General features: G+C 35.6%; 1 protein-coding gene across 1 annotated transcript; it reads right to left on the bottom strand.

The window, feature by feature from the left end:
- Positions 1-5,608: 5,608 nt before the first annotated feature.
- Positions 5,609-6,553, bottom strand: LOC105811350 (olfactory receptor 52M1-like). The gene has a single exon (XM_012645532.1). The coding sequence runs from the start codon at positions 6,551-6,553 to the stop codon at positions 5,609-5,611; it is 945 nt and encodes a 314-aa protein (XP_012500986.1).
- Positions 6,554-16,493: the final 9,940 nt, after the last annotated feature.

Here is a 16,493-nt window from a genome sequence, read left to right as displayed (position 1 = left end):
TTTTTCCTACCCCAGGGAATGCCTATATATTTCTCAAGCTGTATGTTATATCTCTAGACTTACTTATCTTACATATCTGTAATTTTGTACGCTTTCTCATACATCTCCCTATTCCTCCTGCCCCTGCCCCTGTTAACTACCTATCTACTCTCTGTTTCTTTATATTCAAAATTTTTTTTTACATTTCACATATAAGTAAGATCACATCAGTATTTTTTTTCTCTGGTTTATTTTACTTAGCATAATTTTGTCCAGGTTCATGCATGTTGTCACAAAAGGCAGGATCTCCTTCTGTTTTATGGCTGATTAATATCTTTTTAAAACACAACCTGGTCTTGTCACTCCTATGCATAAAACTTATTGTCTTCCTCTTATTATTAGGATAAAATTGAGAATCCTCAGTATGTCCTTCCCACCCCTGTATGCTACTACTCCAGCCTTATTCAAACCATCTTCTATTCACTCTCTGTACTCCAGCCCACAAAGTGGACTTCCGTTTTTTGAGGTTTGAAACTCCATCCTATCGTAAGATCCACCAGGATTTATACATCCTGTTCTCTCTCACTGTAACTTCACCACCCCATTCATGACCTCTCTTTCCTCAGCTAGTTATGTCTCATTCACCCTCAACTAAATATCATTTTTAAGAAAGATTTTCTTGATTCCCCCAGAATGCATCAGAAGCTCATGTCATTAATATTATGTGCACTTACAGAAACTCACATTTCTCATTGATAGCAGGTGACACTCTGTAATTATGCATTTGAATATCACTTGATTATATTAGGTCATCTCCACATGAAGGTACGCTCCCTGAGGCATGGACTTCTCCTGCTCAGCTTTCCTCAGAGTCTAGCATAATCTGGCACATTTTAGTCACTCAATACATACATATTTGTCATAGAATATATGAAAAAGCTGCATATCTTCCCTTTCAGCTAGAATTTAATGCAAGGTTTTTGAGAATTAATTTTGTTGTTGTTGTTGAACATTTCCAATTTGATATCCATTGGTAGATAATGTGTAAATGCTAATTCCATAGCTCATATTTCCAAACCTAATATATAAACAACCTTGATACGTGTCAGGAAATATAATTAAACTTCATTATTAATGGTATCTCCAAATAAGAAAAATTATATAACCTAAGGGTCCATAGCTGCCATTCATCTTCAGGAAACATCCAACATAATGGCATAAATCTTAAAGTTCTACATTTCCCTAGGGGATTCTCTTCTCTTTAGCCTGGGAGATATCTGTCTCTACTGTCATTGTCATTTTTCTCCATTAGATTAAGAAAAATAATTGCAAAATACCCTATGGTTTTAATTCACATCTTAATTATAATTATAACTGATTAGGGGTTCTAAAATATATGACAAGTGACTTCAAACATGGCTTCATTCATTCCTTTAGAAAGCATTCATTGAATACATGTTTGCACTGAATACCGAGAGGTGTTAGGGATAAAAAGGAAATAGAGACATTCCCCAAATACAGAATTATGTATTTTTATTTTTGTTTAAATCCAAACTGAACCACTTAATCAATATGTGACTGTGGGTAAATTATTTAATCTCTCTGAGTCCAAATTCCTCAGATGTAAATTCAGAGACTAATACCTACTCTGGTGATTGCTATAATAATTATATAATTTAAATTACATATATTTATATATATATCACATCTGGCATATAATAAGTATAAAAAATTATATTTGTTATGATAATACATGTTCTTAATGAATATTTACTTATTAAGGGCTTACAGTGTGGCACTGTTGTAAATATCATATATGCTTTCACTTATTTAATACTTAAAACTCTAGGGGAAGGAAATTTTATGCTCTTCATTTTACTGACTGTGATAGCAAGGCCCAGAAAGTTTCAGCAAGTAGCAAGATAGCAAGTAATCAAGATGAATGATGAACCCAGGCACTCTATCTTTAGGGACAGTTCACTTAACCTCTAACTACGTTAATATTTGAAATGGCAAAAAAAAACAAATAATAATATGTAAGTATAATATACCATGACATTTTTTATAACAGTGATAGGAATACATTATATTAGTATTTCTTGAGGAAGTAACCTTTCAGCCAAGATGGGGGAATTTAAACAAGAGTTGTATCTTGAAGAATAACTAGTTCTTTCCAGGTAAGAAAGAATACGGGGCACAGAGGAAAATTCTAAGCTAAGTCATGAAGATATGAAGAGATTTATTATTTGAATGCAGATATAAGTCTTCATGGATAGGACAAATAGTGCAAGGGATGTGTAAGAGAAATATTAAGAGAAATAAGAAAGGTAATTCATAAAGCTTTGATTTGCCCTCCTGGATCTTGCATGGATTTGATACATCAAGAATTTTTAGTTTTTGTTTTATATTATTATCATTTTTTTAATTTTTAGGAAGATAACTACGATCTTAATGTAGAGGATGTACTAGAGATAGTAATTAAAAAAAACAATAGTAAGCACAATTTACTCTTGGTGGACATAAAATATTCTATGAGCAAGAATGTATTTAAAACCTAATGCCTTGAAAACTTCAGTGGAAACAGTTGAGTAGTCCTGTGGGAAATGATAAAAACTTCAAAAATGGCAATCTTGAACTTTAATAAAGTTTAAGCAAGAGGGATATGAAAAGGAAGCTCACATATTTACCTTTAAGAAGCTTCTAGATTAAATAGAAAGTAAATAGCTAAAAAAGAAAGAAGGTGAAAATATTTTACAAATTGTAAATTAGTAAAAAGAAAACATCAATTCAGCGAAATTGAGCATGTATTTATTGAGTATCTCTGGAATAATTACCGCTTTGTGTGAGTCAAGAACTGAGGGAAGGAGTCATATTTTTAAGGTGGAAATGTTCACATTTTTCCAGTAAAAATATTTATATTCTCTTTAATAATTTTATTTTAATATTTCCAGTAGCATAATCACCCAAAAATTTAAATTGAGTTATTGATAATAATAGACTTTCTCTTTTAACGAAAGGTGATAGCATGTAATACCTGAAGACCAACACTTTTTTTAAGAGATGAGGTCTTCATGATAACAGACGTAAACCTAAGGCGTGAAGCCATAAGAATTCTAGAAGAAAATGTTTGAAAAATTCTTACAGACATCGGCCTATGCAAAGAATTTATGAAGAAGACCCCAAAAGCAATCACAGCAACAACAAAAATAAGTAAATGAGACCTGATCAAATTAAAACGCTTCTGCACAGCCAAGGAAACTATCACGAGAGTGAATAACAACCTACAGAATAGGAGAAAATATTTACATGCTATAAAGGACTCTAGTTCTATATAGAACTCAGGAAAATAAGCAAGAAAAAATCAAACAACCCCATTAAAAAGTGGTCAAAGGACATGAACAGAAACGTTTCAAAAGAAGATAGACTAATGGCCAACAAACATATGAAAAAAGTATCTCTAATCATCAGGGGAATTCAAATCAAAACGACAAAGAGATATCATTTAACTCCAGTGAGAATGGCTTTTATCAAAAAGTCCCAAAACAACAAATGTTGGCCTGGATGTGGAGAGATAGGAATATTCATACACTGCTGGGGGGACACAAACTAGTCCAATCTCTATGGAAAGTAATATGAAGATACCTTAAAGAATTAAAAGCAGAACTAACATTTGATCCAGCAATTCCACTACTGGGTATTTACCCAAAGGAAAAAAAGACATTCCATAAAAAAGACATCTTCACTAGAATGTTTACAGCAGCACAATTCACAATTGCAAAGATGTGGAAACAACCCAAGTGCCCATCAATACATGAGTAGATTAATAAAATGTGGTGTATGTATACCATGAAGTATTGCTCAGCCACAAAAAACAATGGTTAACTAACATCTCTTGTATTATCCCAGATGGAGCTGGAGCTCATTCTTCTAAGTGAGGTATCACAAGAATGGAAAAACAAACACCACATGTATTCACCATTAAATTGGTACTAATAGATCAAACTTATACGCATATATGGAAGTAACATTCATCGGGGGTCAGGCAGGTGGCAGGCTGGAGGAGGGGACAGGTAATCTCACACCAAACAGGTGTGGTGCACGCTGTCTGAGGAATGGGCTTCCTTGTAGCTCTGATTTGAGTGGTACAAAGGCAATTTATGTATCCAAAGTGTTTGTACCCTCATAATATTCTGAAATTTTATATATATATGTAAGAAATAAGGTCTTGCTCTGCCATCCAGCCTGGAATGCAGTCACACACCATCATGGAGCTCACTGCAGCATGTGAAGGAGCTCAGGAAATTTCACTCCAAAATATGACCTTTTTGGAGTATTTAGAATTAAAATCCCTTAGATTAACAGGCCCTTGGAAGGGGCTTACCTCTATGTGCATATCTAGATGGACCCATCAAAAGAACAATGGACTTGTCTTCCCTTTCCTGTTATCTCAATATATTGCAGGAAAGAAAATCAAGAATGTGCCCAGACCTGGCTCAAATCATTTTAAAAGTGATACCTGTCTCTGAGGTTAATTTACACATCCACTTGCTTCCCCCCATCCATTCATTCTCCCAAGTACCTATTCATTCTCCCCAGCAACAATTTACTGCCCCTAAACAGAATTACCTATACTCCTCATCTCCCCAACCCCTCTAAAAGACAGGTTTAAAAATCCCTGGATCCCATTGGGATATTGGGTAATCACTCAGTGAATCTCCTTGTGCACAGTAAATAAACCTTATTCTTTTATGAATCTGCCTTAATTGTGAGTTGATGTTTCAGCATTAGGGAAAGGGGAAGTTTCCTCTCACCCCTAGACATGAAACTGGGCTCGAGTGATCCTCCTGCAAGACCAGCATATTTGAATCAAGCCCAGAGGTCTGAATAAACTCTGGACAAAAATCACAAGTAGGTTGTATAAAGCATAAAGTTATTCTTGCTTTCAGGAGTCTCAGTGATAAAAATTTAAAGAGGTTCTATGCTAGTTCAGCTAACAAACCAATAGCAGGCACAAGTTATTTTGGTGGGCAGAGAATATTCTATGAACAATAGGGTATGTAAACATGTATTGACTTGATTATTGCAATGTTGAACTATTCCACATTTACCGTTTGACAGTTTTTCCTGTGTGTCAGTTCTTGTGAATGTATACAAGATTATTTGATATATGCAGAGGACATTAAGCCAGTTATATTGCTTCTTCTGTGGCAATTATCATTAACAATGATTATCAATTTTTCAGTAGCAAATTCGTCATGGGATTTTTTTTTTTTTTTGAGATTTTCATGGATTTTTCTCCTTTTGAATCACTTCTTATTTGAAAGTAAACTACTATCCCCAGTTGTACCATGGGTCTGTAGCAGAAAGGAGCAGAAGGATATTCCTTTCCCATTCATCAAGTTCTAAGTAAGCTCCCTAAAGCCTAGGTGTACACAAAATATATTGCACCTACCAGTTTCACTAGAACTGAGAAATCTCTATTATATATGGTCATTCTTCCCTAAGAAAATTTGATAAAATGTCTGATTTCTGTAGGAGAAAAATTAATGTCAGTTATGAGAAAGGGATCAATCACTTGTCCTCTTCCCTTATGATTCTGTTACCATTTCTGCAAACAATAGCAGCATAATCAGGCAACTTTTACCCTTAGAGAATTAATGACATGGTCTCGGATTTTCTTGGTCCTAATACCGTAAACAATGGGGTTAAGAAAGGGTGGTACCAGAAGGTACATATTGGCAATGAAGATATGAATCTGGGGAGCCACATTGTGGCCAAAGCGGTGGGTCAGGAAGGTAAAGACAGCTGTGGAGTAGAAAACGAGGATGACACAGACGTGGGAGCCACATGTGCCTAGAGCTTTAAGACTTGCTTCCCGTGATGGAAGACGAAAGACTGCACGGAGGATTAAAACATAAGAGACAGCAATGAAAAATCCATCACAGGATCCAATGACAGAGGCCACACTGAGGCTGTAGCGCTTGGTGGCTCCTGTGTCCACACATGCCAGCTTCACCACAGCCATGAACTCACAGTAGGTGTGGGCAATGACTCGAGTTCTGCAGTAGGGCAGCTGCTTGAGCAAGATGGGATGTGGAGAAAAGAAGGCCACTCCCCTAAGTAGCACAGCAGTTCCCATTTTGGCAATGCGGGTGTGGGTGAGAATGGTGGCATGACGCAGCGGGTCACAGATGGCCACATAACGGTCAATTGCCATGGCCAAGAAGAAACCCGACTCCATGGCAGTAAAGCTGTGGATGAAGAACATTTGGGCCAGACAAGCGTCAAAGGTGATATCATGGGCTGCGAGCCAGAAGAGGCAGAGCATGCGGGGCAGTGTAGACGTGGAGAGGACCAGGTCCGTGACAGAGAGCATGCACAGAAACAGGAACATAGGCTCGTGGAGGCTTCGCTCTGCCCTCACCACAGCCAGGATGGTCACATTTCCCACCACAGCCACCACATACATGGAGCAGAAGGGGATCCCAATCCAGGTGTGCAGGTGCTCTAGTCCTGGTATGCCCAGCAGCAAGAAGGTATTTGAAGATAATAGAGATTTTTTGGCTGGTCCCATGATGCTACTGCCCTGTGTCTTTTGTGGATGGATTTTTTTCCTGTTTAGGGCCAAAGTTTTCCACCAAGACCATTAGAGCCAAATCTGAAAACAAATGGAAAACGAATCTGGACAGTCTCAAAACATCAAATTAGCACACTTTCAAGGGTGTAATGTAGAGTGAAATATGCTAGCGACACAACGCGAAAACTATAGAACCACACACAAAGTACTAAGTGTAAATCAAGTTATGAATCTCATAATATTGTATTAAATTTTGGTGAGCCATCCATGCACAATAAAAATTCAATTCTACTTTTGAATTTACTATTTGTTTTAGTCATAAACCTAATTAGCTTTTGATAGGAACATCACACTTTATAAATGGAAAAAATCTTAGAATTCATCTATCTCAATTTCCCTCTTAATGTCATCCTTAAATATAATTCTCTAGCTGATGTCTGAGTACTTGCAGGTATGTTATTCATTTCTTCAACAGTCCATTACATGTCTGTGTCCTAGTGCTGTCACAGAACCTATGCCTAGGATCCCTGAGGAGGTACTGTCCCTTTGCTCTGGAGCTCTACAGATTTATGTGTCCTTTACATGGCAGGCTTCCCAAAACAGGGCGGTAAGTCTTGTCTCCACCAAGTTTTCTCTTTTCTAAGTGAAACATTCCCAGCTATACACCCACTTATTCTAAGCCTAGTTTTCAGAAACATATTAGTCGCAACTGAGATCAGTGTGCCTGGTATCTTTTTTGATTTTTACACTATTAATGTAAGTTCAGTTCATATAACTTTTTTTTTAAATGAGGATTAACTTGCCCTGTACATACTAACTATATCTCATTCGTCAGGTTTTTAGTCTGTAAAGTGGGAAAAACAAAAGGTTGCTGAGAGGATTAAGTTAATTAAAACAGAGTCTCACTTTGTCTCCTGGGCTAAAGTGCAGTGGCATCATCATAGCTCACTGAAACTTCAAATTCCTGGGCTCAAGCAATCCTCCTGCCTTAGCCTCCTGTGTAACTGGGATTATAGGTGTGTTCTCCCAACACCTGGCTTATTTTTCTATTTTTTTGTAGAGACAGGGTCTCCCTCTTGCTCAGGCTGGTCTCGATTCCTGACCTCAAGTGATCCTCCCGCCTCAGCCTCCCAGACTGCTAGGATTACAGACATGAGCCACTGTGCCCAGCCCCTATCATTTTTTTATGTGAAGTGAGAAAGAAAAGTAATAGTTCCTCACATGAAAAAGACATTGTCCTAGAAGCTACGTATATGTTAATATTTAGTTGGAAACGCAATGTCAAAGTATAATTTTTCCAATTTTACTAATTGGGAAATAGAAACCTAGGTGTGATAGACAACACAAAGGCATTATAGAAAATGTGGCTGAGATGCAAAAAAATTCTAACATAACTCTTCATGACTGCAATATTCAGTTGTTTTCATTTTGCCAAACTCAATATTTTTGGTATATATGGTAAATGTATAGTCAGCTATAATGTGCCAATATTTTGCTTAATTTTTAAAGTCAGCTTTCTCAAGATAATTTTAAGCAAATGCTTAAATAGACTTTGCATCTTAGTAAGTCATATTGTATTATTTTAGAAAATACTTTAAAATACTCATTATCATGTGTTTTTATTATTATTAAGCATTTTTCACTGTTCATACCTTGAATTTAATCAGCACAGTCTGATGATTTTATAGATATGTATTCTACATCTACATCAAAGCAATTGAAATATAATTCTGAAATCATTTTAGGCCAATAACAGGCTTTGTTTTATCCTTCTGAAAAATTTGGTTTATCCCTTCAATAAAATACTCTATTACTGTTCATTAATTGGTAACAGATCTGTTGAACTTAATAATAATGAGATTGCAATAATAAACGCTGTGTACTCCTCTGTAATTTATAAAGTCTGGCCAAGTGTCTCATTAAACTGATATGACTTATATTTTTTAACATTTTGGGGTGAATTAAGCTGATTAGACATTTTATTAGAACTACTCCCAATTGGAAACTGGAGTATTTGGAAATTTTTCCAGTCTGATCTGGACTTTATAATATGATTATGTAAATAATACCTTCAATTGTTATATTTGGCTCAGAACAAATCAAGTTCAATATGCCTTAAAATTTATCAATTATCACCAGTAATCCTATTACCTCTGTTTTTGTTTTTTTCCTTCCTCATTATAGTGTTCATTCCCTACAGTCTATTCTTCTTTTATTAAATGCATGTATTTCCATAATAAGTATTAACTTCCCCTATGCATACTAACTATTTCTCATTCCTCAGGTTGTTAGTGTGTAAAGTGGGAGAAACAAAAGGTTGCCGAGAGGATTAAGTTAATTAAAGCATGTTAAAACAATTTGGAAGATTACTTACACAGAGCATGAGTTTAATAAATCAAGTATCGGAATTTGGTCATTATTCTGTAGGTAATGTGGATCCAGCAAAGTGTCTAAGTGAGTGCATGCTAGAATCAGATTTTCATTTTAGATAACAAAATACACCATTCTTTCCAGCCTTTCACCAGCTGTGTTTTTATCCCCATCACAAGGTAACACCAAACTTCTGACTGAATGTACCCTGCTCCTTTCTTTGTAAAATTGTGACTTTTTCACATATTCTTCTAATTTTAGTTCCCTCCCACCACAGTCAGGTTTCTTTTTTTTTTTTTTTTTTTTATTTCCTTTTTGAAAAGTGCTGCTTATTTTGTAGTGTCCAGGTCAAAAGTAATCTCCTGTATGACTCTTTGCTGGATTACTTCAGGCAGAAATTTGCAGGTTCCTTTCTGTGTTCTCGTTATATTTTTGCTTTTTTTTTTTAAATTTCTTTTGGTAGACTTATCAGATTGTGAAATAGTATATTGATATTATGACATCTGACTCACTCATAAGATTAAATTTTCCTCAATGTAGAAATCACGGAAAATGCAAGTAGCTGCAAGGCTGTGTGACTCTAAACCCATGTCCTGAACTACTATGATGCTTCGAAATATCTTTATAAGTGCAATGCTCTTTCTTGTATTTATTTAGGTTCACACAAGAGTCATAGATATCAGAGTTAAGACAAGAGAAATGCCCCTGTAACCTCTTTCTATAGTAAAATGAAAGGACTTCCCCTCTTTGGCAGATCTTTACTACTCCTATGCTTTGCCATGATTGTAAGACAAGCCAGTAGGAATGGGAGATACAGCAGCTCATGGAAGGTTGATTCTAAGCCAATTATTGTGTTTTCTAAGGGTTTGAAGATCTTGATTGCCCAGGTCTTCATTTCCAGAAAAACATAAAGCCATTCACACTTCTTTATGGCTCCCAGAACTTTTTTTTTCTTTAAATGGACATATTCTTTCAGAGAAGACCTCCACACATCTGAAGTTTTCTCACATGCATTCTTAAATTACGGTATAGTATATTCAGAAATCCCAGCACACAGGGACTTTTTAATTTCTTCTAATACTATGTAAAGTCTTCTTCAGGAACACCACATCGATGTTCAAATAAGTTCATTCAATATACAAAGATACTTTTAAGTAAGCTTAGATTTAAGGACATAAGCAAAACACTTTGTTATACCTATTAAAACACACACTGATTTTTTTTCCTCTGAATTGTTAGTCTTTCTACACTTCAGGTCAGAAATCAAGCTATCAGTGTGGAAGTGACAGATGGGGAGATAGAAACATTCTTCTTTCAGAAAATCCATTCAGGAGAAATTGATATGCCCCAACAGTTTCAGTTTAGAAATCTTTTCATGCTTGCTACTTCTTCTTATCTCTACTGATTAACTAATTTGAAGATTACACCAAAACTAATAATAGTTGATGTCACTAAGGGAATGTTTTGAGCTGGGTTGTTTTGAAAAGGAAGGAAATAGAGAGAAAAGGTTGACTATGGCTTGTTCTTGTCCACTTGACCAGTTTGATAAATAGGCACACTTTTTCACCTTACTCGTAAATATTTTTCCTCTCACAAAAGTTATGATTGATCAAACTCTAATGCTGAATGAAAAAAAAAATTGTTCTTTGCTTACAGGTGTCTCTGGTCCCATGGCCTGTCCTAGTTAAGCAGCTTTAATGTTATTTTATTTCTAATTTGGAGTATTTTTGACCCTTTGCTCCTTATATTTTAGCTAAGCAATAGTTTGCTAAAATTACATCAGTTATGAGAGAAAGAATCCATTTCTCCTTATTAGTATATATTCATGATATTGATCTTTATTATTCACTTTGCTAAGGGTATTAAAAGAGTTGAACATTACCTTTTTGAGGTTGTCATAATTCTATAATTGCAGATGCTTGAATGCAGCCCTCTCTCTCTTTTTTTTTTCCCTGTCCTATATCTCTACTTTAAGTCACCCAAATTAAAGTGGACAGTCATCGGAGAACCACCTTCCATGAGGAGCAGGTACGAAGAGGTATGCTGGGTGAACATGAGCTGGAGTTACAAACGACTCCAGATCCCACTCGATTAAACGTTCCAGGCGGCAGGAGAATCATTGGTCTTTTTAAATAAGGGGACTTTTCCCAAACTAAAGACCTAAGAAAAGGTGGAGTAATTATTATGAACTATTCCTTAAGATAATAAACAAAGACATTTTTTCCACAGGTCTGTTGGGGGCTTTTGTATGAAATATTAATTTATTTCCTGAATATATAAGGAAACTATTATAAAACCATAGCGCCAAGGAAAAGGATTATATTTATGCACTAACAGTCCATAATTTGCTAGGCCCTAGGCATAGTGCTTAAAATCCCCTCTCTCATTTGATTTTCAAAACAGCCTTTGGAAAAAGAAAATTATCACTAAACAGATGAGAAAACAGAAAGTCTGATAAATTGAAAAATTGATACAAACTTTTACAGCTAATAAAGGTTGATATTGAAACTGCCCTTACAAATTAATAAAAGAGGATGTAAGGTGAGAACTGTGGTAAGGGCCTAGCTAAAAATAAGGCACAGGCCTAGCTACAAATAATGATAATAATTAGCCACTGTCCTCCTGTTTACTTCTCTATAATTGCCACTCTGGAGCCACGTATCTGGTGATCATAAAGATCCTTAGCTTTCTCCCTAAATAATGTCAACTTTTTGAAACCTAGGGGTAGTTTCTGAGATATCTTCCAGGTCCTGCATTTCAGTGGAACAGCTGACTCACCCAGACCAGCAGCCCATACGGAGGAACTGACTCAACTGATCTTGTGACCCCTTCTCAAGAACCTGGTCAGCAAAGAAGACAATTTGTACAACCTTATGGTTCTACCCCAGACACAGCCAATTAGCAAACGCAATTGCTTATGCCAAACTATCTTTAAAAACCCTATGTCTCAATTTGTTGGGGAGGCAGATATGAGAAATTTCTTCCACCTCCCGCTTAGCGCTATGTGGAATAAGCTCTGCTGTAAATCCTGCTGACTCAGCGTATTGGCTTCCTCTTGGGCAGCCCGCAGATAAATGAACCTGGTTGGGCGGCAACAATAACAGCGTCAGAATCCAGATATCCCTGGCTCCACGTTTCATTTACTTCACCACTGTATCACTAAGATTCAAAAATGATGTATGCCAGAATTAAACTCTACACTCTGTAGTGCTTAATTCCATTGACATAACGGACAATATCCAAAATGATCAACAAGCACCTTTATAATCTGGTCCCTGCTCTCCCCCCTGCCCCCGGCATCACTTTCTGCCATGTAGCTCATCTTTATGTTTCCATGAGTCTCAGCCATTCTGGATATTTTTACTGCTCATTTAAGATTGTTTCGTGTTTATTCTTCTGCTTCTAATAGTATCGCCATGCTTCTTGCCCATACCTTCTCAATTTTCTTCTGATTTTAAGGTTACAGACAGAATGCCACTGCCTCAAGGAATACGTGTAAAGAAGGTGTCATTATTTTCATGATTTTGCACCTGCTAATCTCCCAGATCTCAATTATTATATATTGCCTCTTCCTTGTGGATGTTAATTGCTGGCTCATTTTATCTTTCTCAAATATAGTTCTTACCTCAATTCTTCATGAGGTCAGTAACCTGGTTTTTCAATTCCTTCATCTCCTCTCCTTGATAGAGCTTGTCCCCTATCCTGCTGCCAGTAGTATCTCCCATTCTGTACCCTAAATGTTGTCATTAATCATAACTAAAACCCATCCATAACACCAAGTTTAGGCCATTCTCCACCTACTATCTCATAACTTTTCAACTTATTGGAAATGCATCTTCAACAATTTGCTGCTCTTCTTCATCTTCAGATCATCACTCTCTGCTTTAGCAGGCATAAAATACAAGGCCCGACTCTAACATGGGGCCTAAACTCCCTTTTCTCTCTCATGTGATTATACCCTCTTGGGTATGAGATCATGTGAACATATCCTTCAGGGGGTGATCATCTTTATTAATTTTTCTCCAAATGTGCATAACAGGTGTTCTGGAACAGAGACACACGAAGGATAGATTTTTATTAAATACCTCACAGTAAATAATAAGTACATTAGCTCACCTTTACCCTAGTCTTTACACTAAGCGATTTGAGAGCCAAGTCAATTGTTTTACACAAGTAGCCAGACAGCCCATAGGCAAAGGGTGTGAAAAAGGATGTTTCTCTGTTTACCAAGGGAAAGGATGAAGTCATACCCCTACCAGCGCCCCAGCAAAAAGGTCTCCTTCTTATACCAGCCTTTTGGAATGTAAGTGCTATCTCTTCAGGAGTCATATGGCATCAAGTCTTTTGACTTTTAAAACCTGCAGATGGCTCATCATTCTTTAAAATGTAAATACTTAGACAAATGCAGCTCTACTCTTCTTGCCATCTTGGGGGCTTAACTTAGTGACCTATTCTTGACTGTAATGTTTTGGCATTTGAGATGATAACAGAGAAATTTTGATATGCTCTCATATCAGAGAAATTTAATAGATAAATAGCTACAGATTTAATTCTCATTATGACACTGTAGAGGGTTTGAAAGATTTGAAGACTGATCAAGGAAAAATACATGACTATGAGGTAGCAGTAGCACACACAAGCTTTATCTGGGTGATGTTTTGACGAGTTTGCATGAGGAGTGTGAAAAGGGGGGGAGTTCCTCACAACGTGATATTGTCTAGAGCAATTAATCCAAAATGGACAGAACTTTGTCAATAATTGCCAACTTTCCCACTTATAGTTAGCCCATTTCCAGCTTCCACATGTCAATAACCTCCATTCAGAGAATACCTGAAGCCTTCCCAGTTTGTTCTCTATAATGCTTCTCCACTCCTGTTGCAGCTTTTGAGTGTATGACAAAGGCAAATGATGGTGGCCAATATTTTGCTAGTGCAAGCTCTGAACAAATAATTTGTTTGTTCTCATTTAGGTGATCCACACCTGTATAATTTTTTAACGTTTTGTGGTGATTATTAGTTTCATGTAAGTTAAAAAAAATTATGACTTTTTGTGGCTTGAAATAAACTTTGCTTCTCTAGTAATATTGTTACCCTGAATAGTATTTTGTCTGTTACTAATGAAGCTTTGCAAGATTGTTCTTTGAATAAAATTTGTATAAGTTTCTTCCCAATTTTTACTTCCTCATCTCTATATGATCTTTTTAACCAGATTTGTGATTATAGTCTTTTACACTCCAAGTAATTATCGATAGGCTTTGATGTGCTTCTACTACTTTGAGTTGTGAATTATGTTACTTTTGGTTTTTTTTTTTTTTCTGATGTTTTCTAGATTTATCATTTTTATCATTACACATTCCCCTTTATTAATTTAGTCATTATATTATCTAATATTTTTTAGTGTTCTCCCTTAAAATAAAAACATTTTGATGACCAATTGAGTTTAAATTAAGACTGTAGAAGTAATTCATGAAAAATCAGAATTTATTTCTGTAAGTTATTTGTATTATTAAAGTTGGAGTTTCCTCACTTTTGTTTGGTGAATACTTTAAACAGTCTTACAAAGAGAGGGCTTTAGACTAGTTTAGATGGCAGAGTTAAGGACAAGGATAATTTAGAGTCTTTTCTTTAGAGGTTCAAGTGACACTGAGATTTGGAGAAAGGTCTTTAAAGTCTTTATAAGAAGACTATCAAAATACCCATTGTGTGTGTATGCATGTGTTTTGACAGAAGAGTGGTTTGAATTTCTTCCTCTTATCTTTTCTAATTTATCAGATTTCTTAAAATTTGAAAATATGTCAATTGTATAATATGAAAAATATAGTTACCATTATTATGAAGATATTATTAATAAAATAATCTATGTTATATAAGGTCAATAAAATTCAACATGTAATATTTCCCTTAAAACTTAAGATACCAGTTTGGAATAGTTTTAATTAAAGACTAGTGTCTTTAAATTAAGACAATAGTTGTAATGGTTACTTTAAAAAGAATATTCTAAAAGAATGGGGAATTGATATGTAGATTTTTACCTAACCAAGTTAATTTTCTTTCTCTGTTCCTTTTCCTTCTTTTTATAATTTTTACCAAATTAAAATAATCTATATATCCAAACATATATATTTAAAATATCCAAAGGATAAATTGTAACTAAGGCAGAATATTACTATTTTCTAAGTTCTAGTTGATACACACTGACATATAAAATCTCTACATTAGTTGCACAAATCTTTTCTCTTTAAATAAATAAAAAACAAAGACTATGAGATAAGCTAAGCCTCAATTATGTCCCCAATTTCTTTGTAATGAAAAGCTAGCATGATTTTCAGGTACATACTATGCCACTGGTTATTTTACCTTAAGTTCCTATATGATTAACTGCTACAAAAAGACAACAAATGCTGCATTTCCATGAACTCACACTGGTACCTGTGAATCAGTCATTGCAGGTCAAGATGTATGTGTTTGTGCCAGAAAATAATGGAATGGCTGAGACTTTATTACAAAAAAATTACTAAATTGCTGATGTGTCTCGAACACAATTAATAGTACTTACATGAAGCGACATATACAAATTAAAAAATGACCCTGTACAGTAGTCCACCCTTACATACAGGGAATATGTTCCAAGGCCCCCATTGGATTCCTGAAACCACAGATAGTACCAAACCCTATATATAGCATGATGTTTTTATATATGCACACCATTGAAAGTTGTTCTGTTTAAGAAGATTGAAGGTGAGGCCCCAATTCCTTCTGGCTTTTATGGTTTCTGCCAAGAAGTCTGCAGTTAGCCTGATGGGTTTTCCTTTGTAGGTTATGTCTTCCTATCTATAGAATTTTCACCTTCATTTTGACTTTGGCCAGGTTGATTACTATGTGTCTCTGAGATGTCCTATGTGGTACAAACCTTCCTAGTGTTTGATCACCATCTTGTATCTGGATGTCTGAATCTCTGGCAATACCAGGGAAGTTTTCCTCAATAATTCCCTTGAATAGATTTTCCATGCTTTTAACTCTTTATTCTTCTCCCTCAGGGATACCTATAATTTGTATGTTAGTCCACTTTGCATAGTCCCATATTTCTCTATGTGATTGCTCAGCCTTTTTTATCCCCTCTCTGCCTCTTTGAATGACTGAGTTGTCTCTAGAGCCTTGTTTTCAATCTCTGAGATTATTTCTTCTTCTTTAGTCTGTCGCTGAATCATTTAGCTGTGTTTTGAAATTCCCTAAATGACTCTTTTATTTCTTTACATATTATTATATCCTTTCCTATATTGCCTAGTTCTTTAGTGACTTTTTCATTAATTTTCTGAATTTTTTTGTGTTCTTTTTGTTGGTTTTCAACTTTCTTTTCAACTCTGTTCATCTTATTTGCCATTCATATTTTGAATTTCATTTCCATCATTTTGGCAATTTCCTGTGCTTGGAGTCCACTACGGTAGCTCCATTGTGATCCCTTGGGGTTGTTGAACTGTTTTGTTCTTTTTTATGTTTCCAGGGTTCTTTTGCTGGTTTCTTCTCATCTGAGACCTCTTTTCTTGTGTCATGGCTAATAGATTTGCAGG

The sequence above is a fragment of the Propithecus coquereli genome, unplaced genomic scaffold (assembly GCF_000956105.1).
Source record: "Propithecus coquereli isolate 6110/MARCELLA unplaced genomic scaffold, Pcoq_1.0 Scaffold235, whole genome shotgun sequence".
NCBI lineage: Eukaryota > Metazoa > Chordata > Mammalia > Primates > Indriidae > Propithecus > Propithecus coquereli.
This window is presented reverse-complemented; position numbering and strand designations above follow the sequence as displayed.